We start from the raw sequence: 21142 nt of genomic DNA on the forward strand, positions 1-21142 counted from the left end.
TTTTATGAAAACTATTATTTACTTTCTGGAGTGCTACTTAACAGTAAAGTAGGAATATGTCAAAGAATTTCCTGAATATCCTCTTAGTGAATAAAATAAAGTAGCAGCAGAAGTTTTTCCTCTAGCTCATTCACCGAGCAGGGAGAAGGAAATTTTCTTTCAATTTACCACCTTTGGCCAATACTGCTTTGCTTCTCCTTTGACCAGTTAGGTTTCCTTAACTCCAGATCCAGTAGCAGTAAGTGACGGGAGAAGCTGGAACAGGATGCGAGGGATTGTTTTTTTCTTACTCTGATTCTCTTCCTTGTCTTCCAATTATCTCCACTCAGGCCGGCATCTAGAGAGTTTGTACTGAAACTTGATGTGCAAGTTCTATAAATAGAAGATAACTAAAAATATTTTTCAAGAAAATAATCAGTTATATTTTGGGGAATCACAAGTTGTTTCTTACAAGCTACAGTTGCATTTAGCAATAAATTATGTTCTTTCTTTATTTTATAGCTGTCATTGCCAAGTCAGTGCCATGTGCAGATATGTCTGCTCCATCCGCGCCCCCACCCCCAAATCTTACTTATAAAACCAGGTGCAACTGGTACATTAACTTTTAGAATTAGGATGACTCCAACCATCCTAAACTCAAAGAAAATGTAATTTTCCACCCCCAAACCCACCCCCCCCTCTTGACTGGGGGGAAATTAGATCAGTTTGCATAATTACATTCAGTTTGTTTGATTCATTATTTTGGTGGGTGAGATTTTCATACAATGAGAAAATTCTAATTTTAAATATTATTTTTCTCAAACTTTCTAAAATAGGTATTTTGAAAGTGTTTTAACAGCAAAACACAAATGACAGTTTATATAAACTAGTAAAATAATGTCTGCTTTTGGTACCTGTTATCCCATTTTGAGATCTCAAAAGGCTTAGAATGCCAATAGCCTTTTTGGTTAGTAGCAGCATTTTGGGAAAAGTGCTACACTGGGGGTAAAGGGTAATAACAGTGTGTACCTTAAAGTGCCTTATTTTAATACTACTACATTATTGGATTATCTTATTCAAGAAGTTGTGAGCCTCTCACTTCTGCCTTTTCATTATCATCACCATCACCCACCACTATCATCATCAGCACTGTAGTGTATCTGAAATAAATGCCAGTGTGCCCCTCTTTGTTCAGTTTGCATAGCCTTTTACTATTTGAACATTATTTAAATACTTCTTTCTGCTATTTTCTTCTTTATCTATAGATTCATGTATCAGAGAAATATTGGAAGCTTTCTGAACAAAAGACTAAAATATTTTTTTCTTGTATAGTCAGGTTTTGCTTGCATACGTAACTAGGAACAAGAATGCATATTGTGTATGCCACCTTACCTCTCTGGAATTTTTTTCTGTTATTTCTTTTTAAACACATGAAGTTGCTTGTAAACAGAAATCATTGCTAGTAACTTTGTGGAAAGATAATGAAAATGAGGAATCTGTTTAAATGATTTGTCATGTACCAAATCTAAAACTTCAAACCACAGCTCTATAAAATAATGTGGCTATTCATCACTACATCAGCATCTGGTTTTGAATTGCTTTCCTTCATGTATTAGTCGTTCAGGCATTTAGTTTTGCTCCAAAGTTAGAAAGAGATTTTTAAGCTCTTTGGGGTTTTTTTGGTTGTTTGTGGTGGTTTGTTCTGTTTTGTTTTAAGTCTTTGTGGGTATTCTTTTAGTGTTAGTCTGTGGTAGAGAAAAAACAAATCTAATAACATAAATTCCAATACCTGAAAATAGCCCTTTGTCAAAATCGATTACATTTGAAACTCCACAAATCAACAAGTTTCCATTCTCCAGATGTGTTCAGTTCTGATGTATAAAGGCCTTTAAACTATCACTGCTGGTTTATTTACTAGTATTTTGTTCTAGATTGTCCCAACCTTTTTACATTACTTCTGGGTATGTCTTCAGGAACAGGATTTTTATTATTAGATTTGGAATTATCAAAGTGATCTCCATATAGCAAGATATTAGAGATTTTTAGAAATTTGAGAAAATGTTTCTTATTTAGAGAAACAGAATGGCTCTCTAGTATATCATGTTGTAAATACATGTTTTATGGTGACCATAGTTGACGTGTGTGTTTTTAAAGCACGGATATTTATATATAATATGGAAATTATTACAAGACAAATTTTTTAAAATATTTTTTTCTATTTTTTTAGTGAAAGAGTTTCTAGCCAAAGCCAAAGAAGACTTTTTAAAAAAATGGGAAAATCCTGCTCAGGTAAGGAATATTTCAATTTTTCTATGATTTAAAAATTCTCTATTAAGTAAAATCATGATTCTTGCCTAAATAATTTACTGCTTCCAGAAATCTTAATTTTCACGTAGCATTAATAAATGTAAGGTTAATGTGGGAATTTTTGTCATAATATTGTTTTGATTTATTAATAATTTTATGTATACTTAAATTGGAGAAGGAACTAATTTTCAGTATAATACCTGATTATAAATTTTGATACTAATTTTAAGCTACTACAAACTCTTGATATTTTTGAATATAGTAATTTTGATTTATGCCTATGCTACCATATTTATTATTTCTATTAATTACAAAAATAGGGACCCTATTGTACAGTTTCAAATTCTTAATCCCAAACATTTGGCTATTGATAACATACCAAACACAGGGATTCTTTCATAAACATTTCGATGGAGTAAATTTTATATAATTTAAGTACTTTAGATTTTAACTGAGATCTAAAACTATGTAAAAAGTCATCTATACTTGTCAAAAAAATCTCTCTTGAAGGTATGAAATAAGTAATGAACTTTAATAGTAGATTAAATTTTGAAAACCTTTATGCTAGCACAAAAAAATATTTTCAAGTTTTTCACTAAAAAATATTTAATATTAAATAAATGTTATGTTTTATGAAGATGCCATCATTACCAAGATTTAGAGCGTGACCTATAATTTAAAACATAATCCTCTGGTGAAAGTTAGACATTATCGCCCTGACCGGTTTGGCTCAGTGGATAGAGCGTCGGCCTGCGGACTGAAGGGTCCCAGGTTCGATTCCGGTCAAGGGCATGTACCTTGGTTGCGGGCACATCCCCAGTGGGGAGGTGTGCAGGAGGCAGCTGATGGATGTTTCTCTCTCATCGATGTTTCTAACTCTCTATCCCTCTCCCTTCCTCTTTGTAAAAAATCAATAAAATATATTTAAAAAAAAAAAAAAAGAAAGTTAGACATTATCTAACATGAAACATTAAGAAGGTGAAGAAAATGGCATTTTTATATAAAAAGCAATGACTAACAAAAAGAGATGTTCTGTGGTCTATTAATGAAGTCTATTTTCATTGTTTAGTTGGGAGCTAATATTAAACATATCAATCCATCTATGTTGGTAAAACAAAACATTAAATATCTATAATAATAAAAATATAACATGCTAATTAAACCGGATAGCCGAACGACCTTCCAAAATACCTTCCGGACAAAACTGGGGCTGTGAGGGCCGAGGCAAGCTGCTGCAGCTGCGAGGGCCAAGCCCCTTGCACGAATTTCGTGCATTAGTCCTCTAGTTAATTCATAAATTTAAGTAATTCAGTCAGAATTGGAAGGACTTATTCTTTGCATTGACATAGAATCTCATGGCAATTTAAAATCATTGTAAATTTGAAATGAAAATATGGTTATCAATGGAGACGAAATCCAGCTACAGTGGATTCAGTTGCTTATACAAGAATCCTATTTCATCTCAACTTTCTCAAGCTCAACACTGTACAGGCTGGAAATAATTTTTCTAAGATTTTCATGGAGATCTTTGTAATGAAAACCTATTAAAAAATGGGTCAGCAATTACTACTTATTGCTATTTAGCACATAATTTGTTCCTAGTAATTTTCATTTTGTTGTGACAGCAACAAATTCAATAGATTGATGCTTCCAATTCTTTGCTTCTATGCTATAGTCAGAGCCAAACAAAGATGTTTGCTTGTAACAAAGCATCCATTCAAGGAGAAAAAGAGGCTGATTATTGTTCTGGGACTCTGACTCTTGGTTATCTTTGTGGGCATGAGGAACTCTTCTTTCCTATTGTTGCTGTTTTAGGTAATCCTGGGTCATTATAACATCAGAGAGAAAGCTATTAGAATCTCTCACGCTGTTATTTCTTAGTTCTGTAAGCTCCGGTAAAGATAGAAATGAAATTATAATGGTGCTTTCTTTAGAGGTAACTCTAGTGAGAGGACTCTGATCCCTCAGCTTATCTAGTCATTGCAGTTATTTGCAAGTGCACAAAGACTGTGGCTTTCATGATTGTCTTGGTCAGTGTACCTCTGGTCAGTTTGTAATTATTAAAATACGAAACTAATTTGTTAGAAGTCCAATACTAATAATATATATTGGAATATAGCCTTTAATATTTCAGCTGAAGCTCTTATTTCCTCCCATTACTATTATGCTTTGTTTTGCAATATAATTCTCAAATATTAAATCGTGTTTTTTTTTTTGTTTTTAAATATATTTTATTGATTTTTTACAGAGAGGAAGGGAGAGAGATAGAGAGTTAGAAACATCGATGAGAGAGAAACATCGATCAGCCGCCTCCTGCACATCTCCTACTGGGGATGTGCCCACAACCAACGTACATGCCCTTGACCAGAATCGAACCTTTCAGTCCGCAGGCCGACGCTCTATCCACTGAGCCAAACCGGTTTTGGCGAATCGTTTTTTATTCAAAGGAAAAAATAGAACCAATAACTTGGAATTTCAGTAGCCTTTCATATTATTTTTAAATGGATGGTTAATAAATTAAATTATCTATTTTGATTACCACTAAATCTATTGCCATTGTATTCTTATGAGAATTTCTAAATGTAAAGCTTATTTTATTTTTTTATGCATATGTAGAATAATGCCGGGCTGGAGGATTTTGAAAGGAAAAAAACCCTTGGAACAGGTTCCTTTGGAAGAGTCATGCTGGTGAAACACAAAGCCACTGAGCAGTATTATGCCATGAAGATCTTAGATAAGCAGAAGGTTAGTGTTTGGGTTGTCATTTACTTGAAGGGTAAACTTCAGTTTTATCAGCTATTAAATAGATGCAATATAATGACTTAAATATTGGCACCTTCAAAGAATCTTATTGTTGCATTTAGTTGTCATTCTTATTATTATGACTGTATGATACCGTAGTTATAGTTTTAGTATATAGGGGAACATTATTTCAATAACTATTTATACATAATAGGTATGTGTATGTTTACTAACAAAATATTGAATTTAACATGTAAAGAACAGGCTTCTCTACTGTATTCTGCCTTGTGGAAAAATACAGGAATAAATTATTTGATCGAGGTAACAGAAATTTAGTGATTTTATTTTATGACATTTTAATTGACAGTAGAAGCCCTCTTGTTTAAGATGATTGAGTTTGTTTAATTGAAAATGTCAATTAAAGCAGTAAAAATTTGAAAACCTACATACTATTATAAATCAAATCATTACACTTGAAACTAATATCATGTTATGTCAATTGTATCTCAGTTAAAAATTAAAAGTAATTTTTAAGTGTTTATCAAGTATTGGTATATATAAATAATCAGGATATCTGAATTCTTCATGCTTTAAATATTAAGCTTCTATTTTCTTAGTAATCACATTTTGGCTTACTGGAATATATAGATAAGAAAATTTTCTAGTAGCCTCATTTTAAAAAAGTAAAGAGCAATAGTTGAAATTAATGTTAATAATAGATTCTGTTTAGTGCAATGTATCCATGACATTATCACTGCAATATGTAATTAATACAAAAATTACTGAGATATTTGAGGCATACCAGTTTTCAATTTCTGGTGTATATTTTACATTTACAATACATCTCCATTCAGGTTACCACATTTCCAGTGTTAAAAAACCACATATGACTAGTGGCTACCATTTTGGACAGCACAGCGCTAGACTGGTCTGTGGTTCTGATCCAATCTCTGCTTTAAAACAAAAAACAAAGCTAACCTCTAACATGAAAGGAGTAAAGGCTTATTGAGTCTCTCTCTAAAATTAAATACAACCCCCCCCACACACACACACACACAGGATTGTGTATCTTTGTCTACTGCCTTTTCACATAATTTTTCTAACCATGCTTTTGAAAAAAATAGTTTAATCACTCTATCCCTAACTTACTTCCTATTGATTCTGTAACTCACAATGGTAGCATAACAGCAACAAAATGCTTCGAATTTGTATTTTTATTAAATCTGTCATTAAAATATTATCTGTATAGCCCCTAATATTTTATGTTACCTTCCTTAAGGAATTAACAAGATGTGCTTTAGTCATAAAGTATTAAAAGGATTACAACACGTATTTTTACACTGTAAAACATTTTGTGAGACAGTGACTTGTTAAGTGAGTTATGAGAAGGCTACCTTCTGAATAAATCATGGTGAGGGAGTATTTCCCGGAAGAATAGCTGCCATTTTAAGTCATTTCTCTGCAGCAGCGATTTTCAACCGGTGTGCATGCCGCAAGTATTTTTAAAACATGCAGTGCGTGCCGAAACCCGTTTGGCTCAGTGGATAGAGCGTCGGCCTGCGGACTGAAAGGTCCCAGGTTCGATTCCGGTCAAGGGCATGTACCTTGGTTGCGGGCACATCCCTAGTAGGAGATGTGCAGGAGGCAGCTGATTGATGTTTCTAACTCTCTATCTCTCTCCTTTCCTCTCTGTAAAAAATCAATAAAATATATTTAAAAAAACAAACAAACATGCAGTGCCTGACTCTTTAGTCAGGGGCATTGACCTCTTTTCCCTTAGATTGTCAAATAACATAATGATCACAGCCAACACAACAATAGCTGTCCAGTGTGAATGATTCAGAATTATACATTTTTTGTCAAATCGGCAAAAATATTTTTTAGTGTGCCGCAGAATTTTAGTAATTAGTTTATGTGTGCCATGAGAGGTTGAAAACCGTTGCTCTATGGCATTGTTCTGGATCTATTCAGACTTAGGACAAAGACTTTATGTTCTGATTTTTTTCAAGTTTATTTACTTTAATTTTATAAAACTAAGTAACAAAGTAATAACCTTTTTTCTTCATAAAGTCTCAGGTCTTTCAATTAATTCTTTTCGGCTTCTCCTGTCTTAGGGTATATGAGGTGAGGGGAATAAATCAGCACAGAAATTAACCAGTTAACTGCCACTCATCCTAAATGGGAACCATCCCCATTTCTTCCATATGTGCTGTAATATTTACGAATTTAAGTTACCATACTTTTCTTTGCAAACCCAGAGATGTCACTAACAAGCCTGATTTTAAAATTGGGCAACCAGAGTTTATACGCGAGGTTTGTGGCTATAGACGCACGTGGCGTGTGAGGAAGGTCCACCGCTTACGTCTATAGAAGCTGATGGCGTACAGTGGGTTAAGGAAATCCCATTTCTTTATTCCGTATTATGTGTCAAGCATTGCAAGTCACTTTACATTTATTATATCAGTGAATCTTCACAACATTGTGTGACATTCATCTCCCCTTTAAGCCAAGAACCTCTCTGTTTAAGTAATCGTTTCAAAGTCAGACAGCTAGTGAGAGGAACCAAGAAGTTGACCTGGGTTTGTCTGATTTCTATTCTTACACTCCATGTTAATTTTTCCTTTCAAAGGCATTTGTTTTCCCTGAAATCTTTTCTGCCACCACCGACTTGGTCCCTCACTAACAGTACCTGGACTTTCACAATAACCTCTTAATTTCCACAGTATCAGTTTTCACCTTCTACTAATTGACCTTCTTCATTGTCAACAAATATTTCTTATCGTATCATATCATCTCACCCAGAAGGCTTCCTAATGTTTATTACATGAAGTCAGGACTCTGCAGCCTACTTTCAAAGCCTTCACAGTTTTCTCCCTAACTCCACTCCAGTCTTACTTCACACTATTCCCCCACTTGTCCTCTATAGTCTAGTTCTCTGATGGAAACCGGACCCACAGGAAGTATATGGTGCTATGCTGGGTCGGGTAGGAGAGTATGTGATGATATATGGCCTATCTTCCTTATTAAAAACTCCTCAAGTGCTTGGCTAAAAAAAAAATCGCTGACAATCATTTTTTAATGCTTTTAAATATATGTATTTAAACCACCAGAAATATTAGGAAGTAAACATGATATATGAATTTTGAAATAAAACATGGATAAAACCCCTAGGGGTACTTGTTAATTTTTCTCTGCCTTTCAGGGATACTTCATTACCAAAGTTTGAGAGGTACTGTCCTAAGCTCTAGCCCAATGGACTAGCACTCAGACTGACTTACCTTTGTATATTTTCCCCTCTGAACACTATACATAACTCTCACTTGGCAGTTGTTCTGTATTGTTATTCACGTATTCATGCATCATACTTCCAGACAGATTTTATGCAGCATGAAGGCAAACACTCTCTCGTCTTTGTGTCTACTTAATTGTTATGCCCCATATATGCATAGTTGACTTAGGACTGTAATTCAGAAAGCCTCTCTGTTGCAGATTTTATTACCTATTTCATAAGGTAACACATTGTCTGTGCCTAACTAAAAAACCTGCTATATCATAATATGCAAAAGTAAATACTGTGGTACACTCAGGCAATGGAGTATTATTCAGCGCTAAAAAGAAATGAACTATTGAGCCATGAAAAGACATGGAGGAAACTGAAATGCATATAACTTAATGAAAGGAGCCAATCTGAAAGGCTACGTACTGTATGATTCCAACTATATGACTTTCTGGAGACAATAAAAAGATCAGTGGTTGCCAAGGGTTAGTGGGGAGGGAAGGATGAGTAGATGGCGTACAGAGGGCTTTTAGGGCAGTGAAACTACTCTTTTTGATGTTATAATGGTGGATACCTATCACTATACATTTGTCCAAATCCATAGATGTAGAATATCAAGGGTGAACCCTAATGTAAACTACTGTGCATCAATGTAGATTCACTGAGTGTAATAGGTTTACCATTCTGGTGGGGAATGTTGATCATGGGAGGCTATGCATGTGTGGAGGAAGGAGGTATATGGGAAGTCTCTGTACCCTCCACTCAGTTCTACTGTGAACTTGAAACTGCAAAAGAAAAATAGTATATTAAAAAATAGTAAGCACAAAGCAATACTACTTATCCAGGGAGTGTTAAATAGTTTATCGTGATAAGAATGGACTGATTGGTTCTGTAACTAGTTAGAATGTTGACAGTGGTGATCCAACCACTTCATGTTACAGATTTTAAAAAAACCTGATATTCTAAGAATTAAAGTAACATTTCCAAAGTCACAAAACTGGTTGAATAGAAGACCTAGATTAGACACAGATCTGCTGGCTCTTAGTTAATTATTTTTATACTATAATTGTATATACTAATTACTGGGTGATAGCTTTAATTGCCTTTCTTTTTTTAAATTTCTTTATTGATTAAGTTATTACATATGTGTCCTTATCCCCCCATTACCCCCCATCCCCCAACTCATGCACTCACCCCCCCCCCCCGGTGTCTGTGTCCGTTGGTTATGCTTATATGCATGCATACAAGTCCTTTGGTTGATCTCTCCCCCTTACCCCCACCCTCCCCTACCTTCCCTCTGAGGTTTGATGGTCTGATCAATGCTTCTCTGTCTCTGGATCTGTTTTTGTTCATCAGTTTATGTTGTTCATGATATTCCATAAATGAGTGAGATCATGTGATATCTATCTTTCTCTGACTGGCTTATTTTGCTTAGTATAATGCTCTCCAGTTCCATCCATGCTGTTGCAAATGGTAAGAACTCCTTTTTTACAGCAGCGTAGTATTCCACTGTGTAGATGTACCACAGTTTTTTAATCCACTCATCTACTGATAGGCACTTAGGCTGTTTCCAAATCTTAGCTATGGTGAATTGTGCTGCTATGAACATAGGGGAGCATATATCCTTTCTGATTGGTGTTTCTAGTTTCTTGGGATATATTCCTAGAAGTGGGATCACTGGGTCAAATGGGAGTTCCATTTTTAGTTTTTTAAGGTAACTCCATACTGTTCTCCACAGTGGCTGCACCAGTCTGCATTCCCACCAGCAGTGCAGGAGGGTTCCTTTTTTAAATTGCTTTTCTTATCCATGTTCAACTTCTTGAATTCTATGATTATCCCACATAAGCCTCTATCACACATGATTTACACACATGCAAAATAATTATTTCTATCTCCCTAAAGATACCTTTTCTTAAAAATAGATCACAGGTGGGGTAGAATCAGTCTTCTTGATGTTAGGATAAGTTGCTGTTCTCTGCTATGTACATGATTGAGTAGACAACCCAGAGAAAGCTTGATTAATTCTAAATGATCTATTTGCTATAAAGACATAGTCTTTTTTGTTGTTGTTGCCAATATTTAGTGTGTATCCTCTTTTGTAGCTGTGCGAATTGAATTTTCAGGACTTGTTCTTGTATTTATTCAGGTATTATAATTCTAATTCTTCTTAGCTCTTGCTTCTTTACTGAAAATCATAGTTTGCCATTTTAAGACCAAGTTTTAAATCCTCTGTAAGGATTTAAACCTAGTAAACCTCATGGGTAATTATTACTATCATCCTTGTCCAACTCTAGTGATTTTGTTTTATCCAAGTTCATTATTTATGAAAAACATTTATTTCATTTTCTTATTATAAAATTATAGTAACTTAAATTTCATTTAAATGCATGTAATATATTTATCTCTCAATTACAGGTTGTTAAACTGAAGCAAATAGAGCATACTTTGAATGAGAAAAGAATATTACAGGCAGTAAATTTTCCTTTTCTTGTTCGACTGGAGTATTCTTTTAAGGTAAATTTTATTAATATCCAAATAAAATATTTTTATCTCATAATTTTTAAAAATATAAAGCTATAATAGGATTCTAAACCAGGTGATAAACATGGAGTTGTTTTGTTTTGTTTTTTTTTTTAAAAAAAGGCTTTGGTTCTCCCTGTGGAATTTGTTAAGGAAAATGTGTAATTTTTCATGAGGCTGTAGTATAAAATAAAAATTTCAATTTACCAAAATCCATAGTGACATTTTAATAAGGCAAGTCAGCACACCTACATATCTTCTTTTTCTCCAGAGCCTTTTCTGCCACAATCTCACTATCTTTTTTCACTTAGTAATTTGTGCTCTAGTCTTTTCATTCATATGAGTTATAACAGACTTTGACCCTCCGCTCAAGTGTCTCATAAACTTTCAAAAGATTTGTTCTTTAAGTTGGCAGCTTTTCAGTTGCTTAGACTGATACTTGGCACCTCTCTGCAACATTGATTCATATGAAGCATTTTAATCTTTTTCCTCCTTTATTCTTTAAGTAAAATAAAGACCTGTGAATTCCTGATGATATTAAAAATCCTTAATTTCTCTGACCTAATGTAGTACATAAAATTAAATGTTCTTACTAACTTTTGCAAATTGTTTTTTGCCCTAGTTATTCCTCTGCATACACTATAACATTAAGTTATTACTGTGCTGTTCAATTGTTTAAAAGTTAAGTGTTCCCTTCAAGAGCAAGAACAGCAAAAATCCTAGAATAAATTGTGGAAGAATACTAGGGGGGAAACATGAGTGCCCCAAGGGAGAAAAGTTAGAACATTTTTTATTTAATCTTTAGTTCCCAATGTTAGTCATCTACCAGGTAGGTTTTTTTATGTGTCTTTTTCTAATTGAACATGGTGCTACCTTAAAATAGTTTGCTTTATTTATCCTTCCTATTTGTTTATAGGATAATTCTAATTTATATATGGTTATGGAATATGTCCCTGGGGGTGAAATGTTTTCACATCTAAGAAGAATTGGAAGGTTCAGGTAACTAATTCTTTACTCTCCTTAAATCTTGCTGTGTGTGTTTTTTTAAAAAAAAAAACACACAAATTTTTAAGTGATGATCAATGTAAAAATTTATTTCATCCAATTTAGTAATATTTTAGCTGTATGGAGAATTACACGGAAATATTACTAAGAGGCCACATACTGACTTTAAAAAATCAAATAAAAGCACTATGATACCAATGTAAATATTCTACCATTAGTAAGTATTGTTTGAAATCTATTATTAGAATTTCCAGAAATGCAAACATTAATTGAATTTAAACATGTCAGTATTTATTGAACAAATATTACACAATTCTAGGGAAGAGGTTTGTGTAAGGATAAAGATAAAAAAGGCAATATATAGAAAAGATGATAATGATATCATGGTGATGTAATTATGAGAGTTAGTTTTGCACAAATTTAATTCTCCTTAATGTTGTTACTATGTTAAGGTTTAAAAATACATATATAATATATATGTACTGTACCTCATTAGGTTATTACAAATAAAGGCTACACAATTATTTAAATAGGTTATAGGTTGCTATCTTTACTGTGTGTAATAGTTTGTAAGCTACTACTGTTCATTAGTAATCACTAATAGAATGAAACTGAAACCAAAAATAGGTCCAGCTTCTTTCAGTACATTATATATTGGTGTAACTAACATATAAGTGTGAGTTCAAACAGGACTTATGATGGTAATTAGATTCATAAAAACACGATGTTAGACTTGGATTTCATTCCTTATCATACAACATATGTCAATTGTGACAGTGTTGATGAGATGGGGCTGAAACTGGAAGGGTGTTATAAAATATTGCCCCCAACATGTATTTTTCTTTACATATTTATTCATTCAACAAATATTTACAGAGCTCCTGATTTGTATGAGGCTTGTACCTAGAAAATACAGTGATAAGCAAAAAGAGCAGCATACGTAATCCTTTTTTGAAATTAATCTATATTTCTGGTATTACTAGATCAAATTCATGCCAATGGTCTTGAGGGAAATTCTATTCCTAGTTAACGTTGTTCACTGAGGACACAAATCTGAAAGTCATTGCAATTTGTCAGGCAGATTAGCAGAATTCAGTGTATACATTAGGTGATGAAATAGAAACTCAGACTAAAAAGTCAGTACATCTTTTTGGAATAAGACTCAGAATGTGGAATCAAAGTCACATTGATCTATCAGTTGATCTCATCTATGTCTGTAAGAATTGTACATATTTACACAAATATACAGCTTATACCTGTGTTTATGTGTCTGTGTAAACATACATAGAAGATTGGAAATTCAGACTCCAGGATTTTATCTATGGTTTCTGGATGGGATTATGGATGTCTTGCTTTTCATTAACATTGTATTTTTTCTATAATGAGTATATATCATTTTGTAATAAGAACAGATTAGGTAAAAATGGCAATAATCAGCAGATGATTTCAAGTAAAGAACTCTCCTATGTAGCAAAAATCTTTAAGCACATGAAATGTATGAGAAATGTAAATGGAACCCATCAACAGTAGCGATGACCATGACAGACGATCTAATTGGCACATTTGCTTTTCAGTCATCCTTAAGGTCAGACATAATTACAAAAACATCAATATCTTCTACTACAGCCAATAATAATTTAACATATGATGACAATTTGAAAGTTACATTTTTCTTCAATGTATGATTCTCACTAATCATATCAAAGCATTATTTGAAGACAATTTAGAGATTTACTAAATATTTGGAAATTAACAAGATTATTTACACAGTTTTTAAAAAATACGTTTTACTCCCAATATATCTCAACTCCATATTAATTTTTTGTATAATCTACTGATTACTATGTGTTAACCCATTTTACAGAAATCCAATGTTTTGTTTCTTTGTAGTGAACCCCATGCCCGGTTCTATGCAGCTCAGATAGTGCTAACATTTGAGTACCTCCACTCACTAGACCTCATCTACAGAGATCTAAAACCTGAAAATCTCCTAATTGACCACCAAGGTTATATCCAGGTATGAACTGAACATACTATATATAATGTATTTGAGATAATACTAGGTAACAAGTTGTACGTATTTGACAACTACCAATATTGGAATGTTTTTTTCTTTGAAAAGACTATTACTTTTCCCCAATAGCTTAAACAGAGCTTATGGTTCCGGTGCTATTACAGAGAACAAAAAGTCCCCTCAAGGATAGACCGTGTTTATATCTCCTGTAATCTGTGGTTGTGAACTGAGCACAGATTCCTGCATAAAGAATTAGTAATAACTAAATTTGTGAGCACTCATTTAGTGCCATGCATTATTCCAAATGTTTTTGTATGTATTGTCTCTTTTTTTTTTAGAGAATCATGTTTTTTTGTGTTTTGTTTTATATTTTTATTGACTTTTAGAGATAGAAGAAGGGAGAGGGATAGAGAAAGAGAAATATTGATGAGAGAGAACATCATCTATCCACTGCCTCCTCCTAGGGATTGAGCCCATAACCCAGGCATGTGCCCTGACTGGGAAACGAACCATGACCTCTTGGTTCCTGGGTCGATGCTAAGCCACTGAGCCACACCAGCAGGGCTGTATCCTCTCTTTTAATTCTGATAATGCCATGAAGTGCAAATACGGTTGTTATCCTCATTTTAAGGCTGATGAAACTAAGGCAGAGCAAGGTCACACAGGTGGAATTAGAATTGAATCCAGTCTGTCCCCAGCATCCATGCTCTTTATACTACAGTGCAGCTGCCAAATCTGGACTGATGACAGTGTTTTCTTTCCGTTTCTGCTATCGATGGATTGGGAGCGTCCCTTTTTACACACTTACCAGGTCTCCCCAGGGATGCAGCTGCACTTCTGATGAGATAATTAATGGCAAAGGACATACTGGAGTTAAGGGACACTTCTAGCACTCCTTCATTTTTATTAAGACTTTTGTTGTTGTTGTTGTTCATTTGCTCCTTGGTTAGAGATGGGAAATGTTATTCAGCATTGGGTTGTTTCAACTATATTCACTAAATAGTGGCCCTCATAGATTAGCCTCAATTCCATTTAATTAATTTGTTTTACCTGGTTCTGTTTTTCACCCTGATTTTAAACTTTCAACTTCAGTACAACAAATACATTTATTGTGAAATAATAATGTTCATAGTTTTGTGTTTTTATTTTCTTCTGTAGGTCACAGACTTTGGGTTTGCCAAAAGAGTTAAAGGCAGAACTTGGACACTGTGTGGCACTCCAGAATACTTGGCTCCAGAAATAATCCTCAGCAAGGTATGCTTACACTGTCATTACGCAAGACGTAGAGATAGAAGGCATGCATCAGTGTGGACTTTTATGAAAACAGTTTATTGACCTAATGTTATATTTTTATTTAATCTAAATTATAAATTTAAATCTATTTGTGCATAATTACTAAAAAAAAATAGAGTCTAACACTAGTCCCATAAACTGTCCATTTTAACTCTGAATCTAATGGAAACAGTGTTAATAAATCTGACCTCTAGATCCATGTTTTGAAGCTGGAAGCACAGCTTTTTCATAATCATTCCCAGTCAGAGGAGAGCAGTTACAAGAGGCAAATCTAAAGATGATATGCGCTAGTCGTCAGTTCTTTGTTTCAACTTTACCACTTAAAAGAAATGTATGTTCATTGTTTTTTAATTTCAGTTTAAACATAGAAATATCACAGCAATTGAATAATTACAGTCTTATTGAAGACAGTTCTACTTCTCCAAACAGTGAAAATGTGGTGAGAGAAATGTGTACTCATATCTGAAAGAACGGTTTAACTTCTCTTTTCCACTGCCATTCTTTGGTGGAGAAAGCTAGAAAGGAGAAATTAACAATAACTGGGCACAAATAGGAACAAGAAAAGAGGAAGGGATAAGCCACATACCTCAATATTTAGAAACTGAATACCTACCCCTGAATAATTGAAATGGCTAACCTATAGACGTGTTAGAATAAAAAAGATTTATTTTAGCTTTCTCTCATTATCTTTCACACTTTATTTTTTAAAAATTATCTTTATTGTTTAAAGTATTACAAATGTCCCCCTTTCCTCTGCATTGACACCCTGTCTACCCCCTGCCCCGAGACCCTCACCCCAGGCCTACAGCACTATTTTCAGTGTCCATTGGTTAGGCATATATGCATCTTTCGCACTTGATCTTTTAGTTTTTATAATCAAAATATCATTGCTATTAACACATTTCTTTTTTAACTATACTTAACAAATACAGAGTATGACAAAAGTAGGTTTACAGTTGTTCATATGCTAAATAATATAATAAGTAAGAAATAATAATACAGGAGTAAACTCTGTTTCATGTACTCACAACTGTAAATCTACTTTTGCCCCACCCTGTAATACAATGACAGAATAAGTGCCAAAACTTTTAAAATGTATATATATTGTAAAAGTAATAAATGTTCAGTGTACAAAATTCAGAAAATACAGAAATATATAAAGAAACAATTAAAAAAAAACTATAATCTCTCCACCAGAGGCAACCTTAAAAAAACACTTTTATATAATTTTTATGCATGTTATCATAGTTGAGATATAGTGAATGTATAATTTTGTACTCAGCTTTTTTTCACTTGAATGATAACAAGTATCATTCTAATGGCTATTTGCAAATGTAACCACGAAATATTTCACCATTCTTCTATCATTGAATATTCAAGTTGTTTCCTTTTATATTTTTTTCCTCTTATAAATAACTGAGATAATGGTCTTTGTATATAGCTTTTCTGCATTTTAAATTATTTTTAGGATAAATTCCTGAGCCTCTTGATACATATTGCCAAAGTGCTTTCCAAAAAGATGGTAACATTTTATACTCTTGCCAGCTGTATATGAGAGTGCCTATATCACCACACTCTCTCCAGCATTGTGTATTCTTATTTTTTAAATCCTTACTAATTTAATAGGCAATAAATATTATTTTAAGCCTCATGTTTTTATTAGATTTGTTTTAATACTTATAGCCATTTGGTATTTCTTTGTGTGTATATGAATTATTATTTCATGCCCTTTGCCCATTTATTTATTGTAATTTAGTTTTTCTTATTGATTTGTTTTCATTCTCTATATCTAGGGCATTAAAAACATCTGGCACATTTATTATGAACATTAGCACACAATCTACAACATAGAAATCAAAGCTTAGTAAAAGAATCTTGTTCAACATTACATGCTTTCATTATAATAAAAATATTGTAATGAATGACAGCATTAGTGAGTTAAATTAAAAGAGCTAAATAAAGTTAATGCCTGTTCCTATTAGCAAAACAAAGTGCTATTCCAATTATACTAGTCTCTCCCTTTTAAAAAACATGCAGAAGCAGAACAAAAATGAAAAGAAAAAATCTCTATTTATAGTATTATATTTTAGCTCATAATTTGAAAACTAAATAGTTTGGAAAACTAAAATTTTGAGAAAAGGTTGAAATGTGGGGAGCAGTGAAGATAATTAGAGGATACACTTAACCAAAGATCTGGCAAGAACTCAGCTCATTCCTCTCTATGATCAGGTTATTCTTTCATAATCTTTTGTGCCAGTTGACACTGATATTGTTGATAACAAACATGTAAACATGCTAATATTTGAACTTCGTAAATACTTCTATATCTTAATTTTAGTAAATGTAAAATGAATAAACAACCCATGTACAAATAACCTTAGTCTTGTATATTTGGTTCACAGCGCCCTTTCAGGATATGTGCTGTGCACACTCAAGGCACTTGTTATATACGTTGTTTCCTTTCATTAGATACAATCAGTCCTCTAAAACCCTATGAATTATCTTTTTTGTATGCCTTTTAGAGATGAGAAGCAATACAGTCAATAAAGTATACTTAAACATTTATATTTATTGGGTTCCAAATTAAGTGTTAAGCTATCATAAGATCTTGTGAAGTGGATGGGACTTTCCTTAGTATACTTACTCTCCTAAAATCCAACGATAAAGCATATTCTGAAGTCAACTCCATTACTTATTATGAATTGCAGTATCTACTATTTTGCTTCAAAACTTTGACATTCCTAGCATTCTCTAGAAAACCTGGTTCAAAAGATCATAGGCCTAAAGTGGACTTCGAGGGGTAATTTGGTCCTACTCCCTTCCTATTGTTGCACAATTAAAGTATCTCAGTTGAACAGGGAATATTTTATTGTCCGTAATATTCTTAATGATTTTAGAAAGAAGATTTAATAATATTTTCTAATATCTAATTTCAATATTTAGAAAGTTTCCTATATTTAATTTAAACCTGACCTGATCAGTTTTGTTCATTTTTTTATTCTATCCTGAATAACTCAGTAACTGCTTTTGAAAAAAATGTCCCATGCTTGAAGGTCATTTTGAAGTCATCAATGACTTCATTCTCTGCAGAGTGTATACTAATTGACATTTGGTGTTCGTTTCTCTTAGGGCTACAATAAGGCAGTGGATTGGTGGGCATTAGGGGTGTTAATCTATGAAATGGCAGCTGGCTACCCCCCATTCTTTGCAGATCAACCAATTCAGATTTATGAAAAGATTGTTTCTGGAAAGGTAAGAAATACATTTTATTATTCCTCTGTTATTTCTGTACATGAATTTTAAGCTTTATAGATTGAAGCCATTTGATATTATATTATCCCTAACCCTAACTTCAAAAAATATGGAAATGTTCAGAGTTGCTGCCCTTGTATCTAGCATTCATTAAAGATAATAGCATAAATTACCAAAGTCTCTTAAGAAAATAAAAGGGCATTTTGATAAATACATTAGCAAAATAATAAAATATTTTCTAGTTTTAGTAAATTTTATCACTTGCAAAATACAGCATCATAGCCCTAATCCTGAGTATTCCTTCAAATAAATAAAAATTGTTAGTCATTTCATGTAGCTGTGTCCTTGAAGAGATGTTTCAGGGGCTTTTTAAAAATATGCTCTTGCTTTTTCAGGAAAGACTTCTTGTTTGAATTACGTCATACACCACATAATTGAGAGTAAATATAAAATAGATATTCTTAACATAGAAATTCATAGAATTTATGTAAACAATTGTTTATGTTCATTGTGATTATAATTGTAATTTATCTTTAGCAAAAATGGAAATAACTAATTTTTCTTGACCATCAGTAGATTTACTATCATAGTATTTTACATTTTGTAATTACTCCATTAACCTTCCCTTTTTTTACATTTATAATCCCTAGTTTTGTTTCCAAAGCATTTGTTTAGAGTTAGTCATTCGCTCTTGCCTTGGCTCATACCACAGGTCTTTTTAAAAGATATTACGGTCAATTTTAATAGAGATGAGCCTGATTCTTTCTACTATATAGCAAAGAAAGAGTAACTTAAAATCCCCAGAAGAAGGCCTTCTATATTTACGATAAAGTTTATGGAAAGGGATTTTTTTATTTTTCCCTTTTGCTATTTTTACACATAGTATGTTCTGTTTATCTGTGGGGTTTTTTTGTTTTGTTTTAGATTACATAGCCCCATTTAGAATATGACCAGGAATAGGGCGTTAATCTTGACATGACATCACCCTGAGATGTGATGTAGTTGACTTTTTTGTACTTTGTGACCTTTTAAGGCAGAGATTAACCTAATAAACCTAAAGAATCTAGAAGGAGGTAGAGGAAGAGTCTATATTTCTTTGTAGCTCAGCCAGGTTCACACTCTACATTTAGTATGAAAGCTGACAGTCAGCATCAATGAACGTAAAATTCACAATGTTAACTTAAAAGTTGCAGTGTTAAGAAGGCAACCTAAATGTCCATAACCTAGTAATTTAACTTTTTACCAAGACCCAAATTTATCTCATAGTGCATATGCAGTCGACTGGGGTCAAAAGATTTCGCAGTTATATTTAAATGTATTTTATGGGGAAATTTTTGTGAAAAATAAATGCCTCTTACAGATAAGTAAACTAAAGATGGGCAGTGAAAACTTTACAGAAAGGCAGAGAGAAATATTTTGAGTCATGAAGTATCAGTGCTGCCCTTGTTACTTTGGTAGCTCTCTAGGCTTCACATTTCTTATGTTTGTAATTGTTTCCACTAAGCAGAATGTTAAAGTCACAGTAAAAGAGCCTTTGAAATGAACAAAAGAAAACATCAAAAAAAAATTCATAGAGGAGGAAGTGATTTGTTTTTTAAGAATTTGAAAAGTAATTATGCAAACTCCCAAGAGAGAATAAAAACCAAAAGTCATATGAAGAATGATGCAAGAACTAAGATACTTAAAAATCACTGAATGGAAGAAGCATATTTTGCCAATCCAAAGACTAAGAATGCAGAACTATAATAATTCCAAATAATTTAATTGCTGGTAATTACAAAGTTCCTGAATCTTCACTCTATTGCTTTTATTTATGCTTAACTTCCTAAAAGGAATAAAACTATCTGACAAGGATGCTGTCACAAGTAAATTTCATTTACTTTGAAAAATTGCTTTAGTGAAAACAAATATATCTTCATCTGTGTGAATTGGCCTTGGTTTGCCAATCATTCTATACTGCATAACATTTTTTTCAGCTGTTCATGAATATGTTTTTATTTCATATCATATTTTAACATTTAGGATCCAATATTAGCTTAAACTTTAAATCTGCATATATTCTAAAAATCATAACAGTTTACATTGTAATCACCTTAGAAGAGTAGCAACATAAAAGTTTGTCATATGACAATATTTGATTTTTTTTCTTCATTTATTTAGAAATATGATAGGGTGTTTTGCTTTTGACTGAAGATGCCAGATTGTCTCTCCCCATATTGGATATTATAAAGTTATTTTTATTCCTTGGTCTCTTTCCTCAGTTAAAATAGAACTCCTGAAAGCAGAATATAGCCATTAAGTGATCTCTAGGATCTGCATTATGTGAATATAAAATCATCTTCATCACTCCCCAATAAAACCATCTGTTTCAACACTGAAATCCAAAGTAGATGTACCTCTCTCCATATTACAAAAGTGTTATCCCTGGGTTTGGTTCCAGTCAAGGGTATATGCCTGGGTTGTGGGCTCAATCCCCAGTAGGGGGCATGCAGGAGGCAGCCGATCAATGATTCTCTCTCATCATTGATGTTTCTCTCTCTCCCTCTCCCTTTCTCTCTGAAATAAATAAAAATATATATTTTTAAAATCCAATTATGGCCTTTTATTTGTAAATGCTATATTTGTAGTTACAATGTTTTAATGGTTTTGATGATGCAATATGTCACTTAAAAATATACTTTCATCCAGACTTTTTCTAATTTTTAAAAATGTATATTATTATTTTATGTAGCAACATTTTATGTTGATTATAT

The 21142-nt window shown here is 32.9% G+C and overlaps 1 protein-coding gene across 3 annotated transcripts in view; it reads left to right on the forward strand.

The window, feature by feature from the left end:
• The window catches only part of PRKACB (protein kinase cAMP-activated catalytic subunit beta), a 112915-nt gene that overhangs the window by 72028 nt on the left and 19745 nt on the right, over window positions 1-21142 (forward strand). For all 3 annotated transcript variants that reach the window (XM_006086130.3, XM_006086125.3, XM_023751785.1), the window contains 7 exons: window positions 2207-2268; window positions 4903-5031; window positions 10721-10819; window positions 11742-11824; window positions 13721-13847; window positions 15003-15098; window positions 18267-18389. In XM_006086130.3, the coding sequence (XP_006086192.1) occupies window positions 2207-2268; window positions 4903-5031; window positions 10721-10819; window positions 11742-11824; window positions 13721-13847; window positions 15003-15098; window positions 18267-18389 (719 nt within the window). The remainder of the gene's footprint in view (window positions 1-2206; window positions 2269-4902; window positions 5032-10720; window positions 10820-11741; window positions 11825-13720; window positions 13848-15002; window positions 15099-18266; window positions 18390-21142) is intronic.

Source organism: Myotis lucifugus, unplaced genomic scaffold (assembly GCF_000147115.1).
Source record: "Myotis lucifugus unplaced genomic scaffold, Myoluc2.0 scaffold_25, whole genome shotgun sequence".
Classification (NCBI taxonomy): domain Eukaryota; kingdom Metazoa; phylum Chordata; class Mammalia; order Chiroptera; family Vespertilionidae; genus Myotis; species Myotis lucifugus.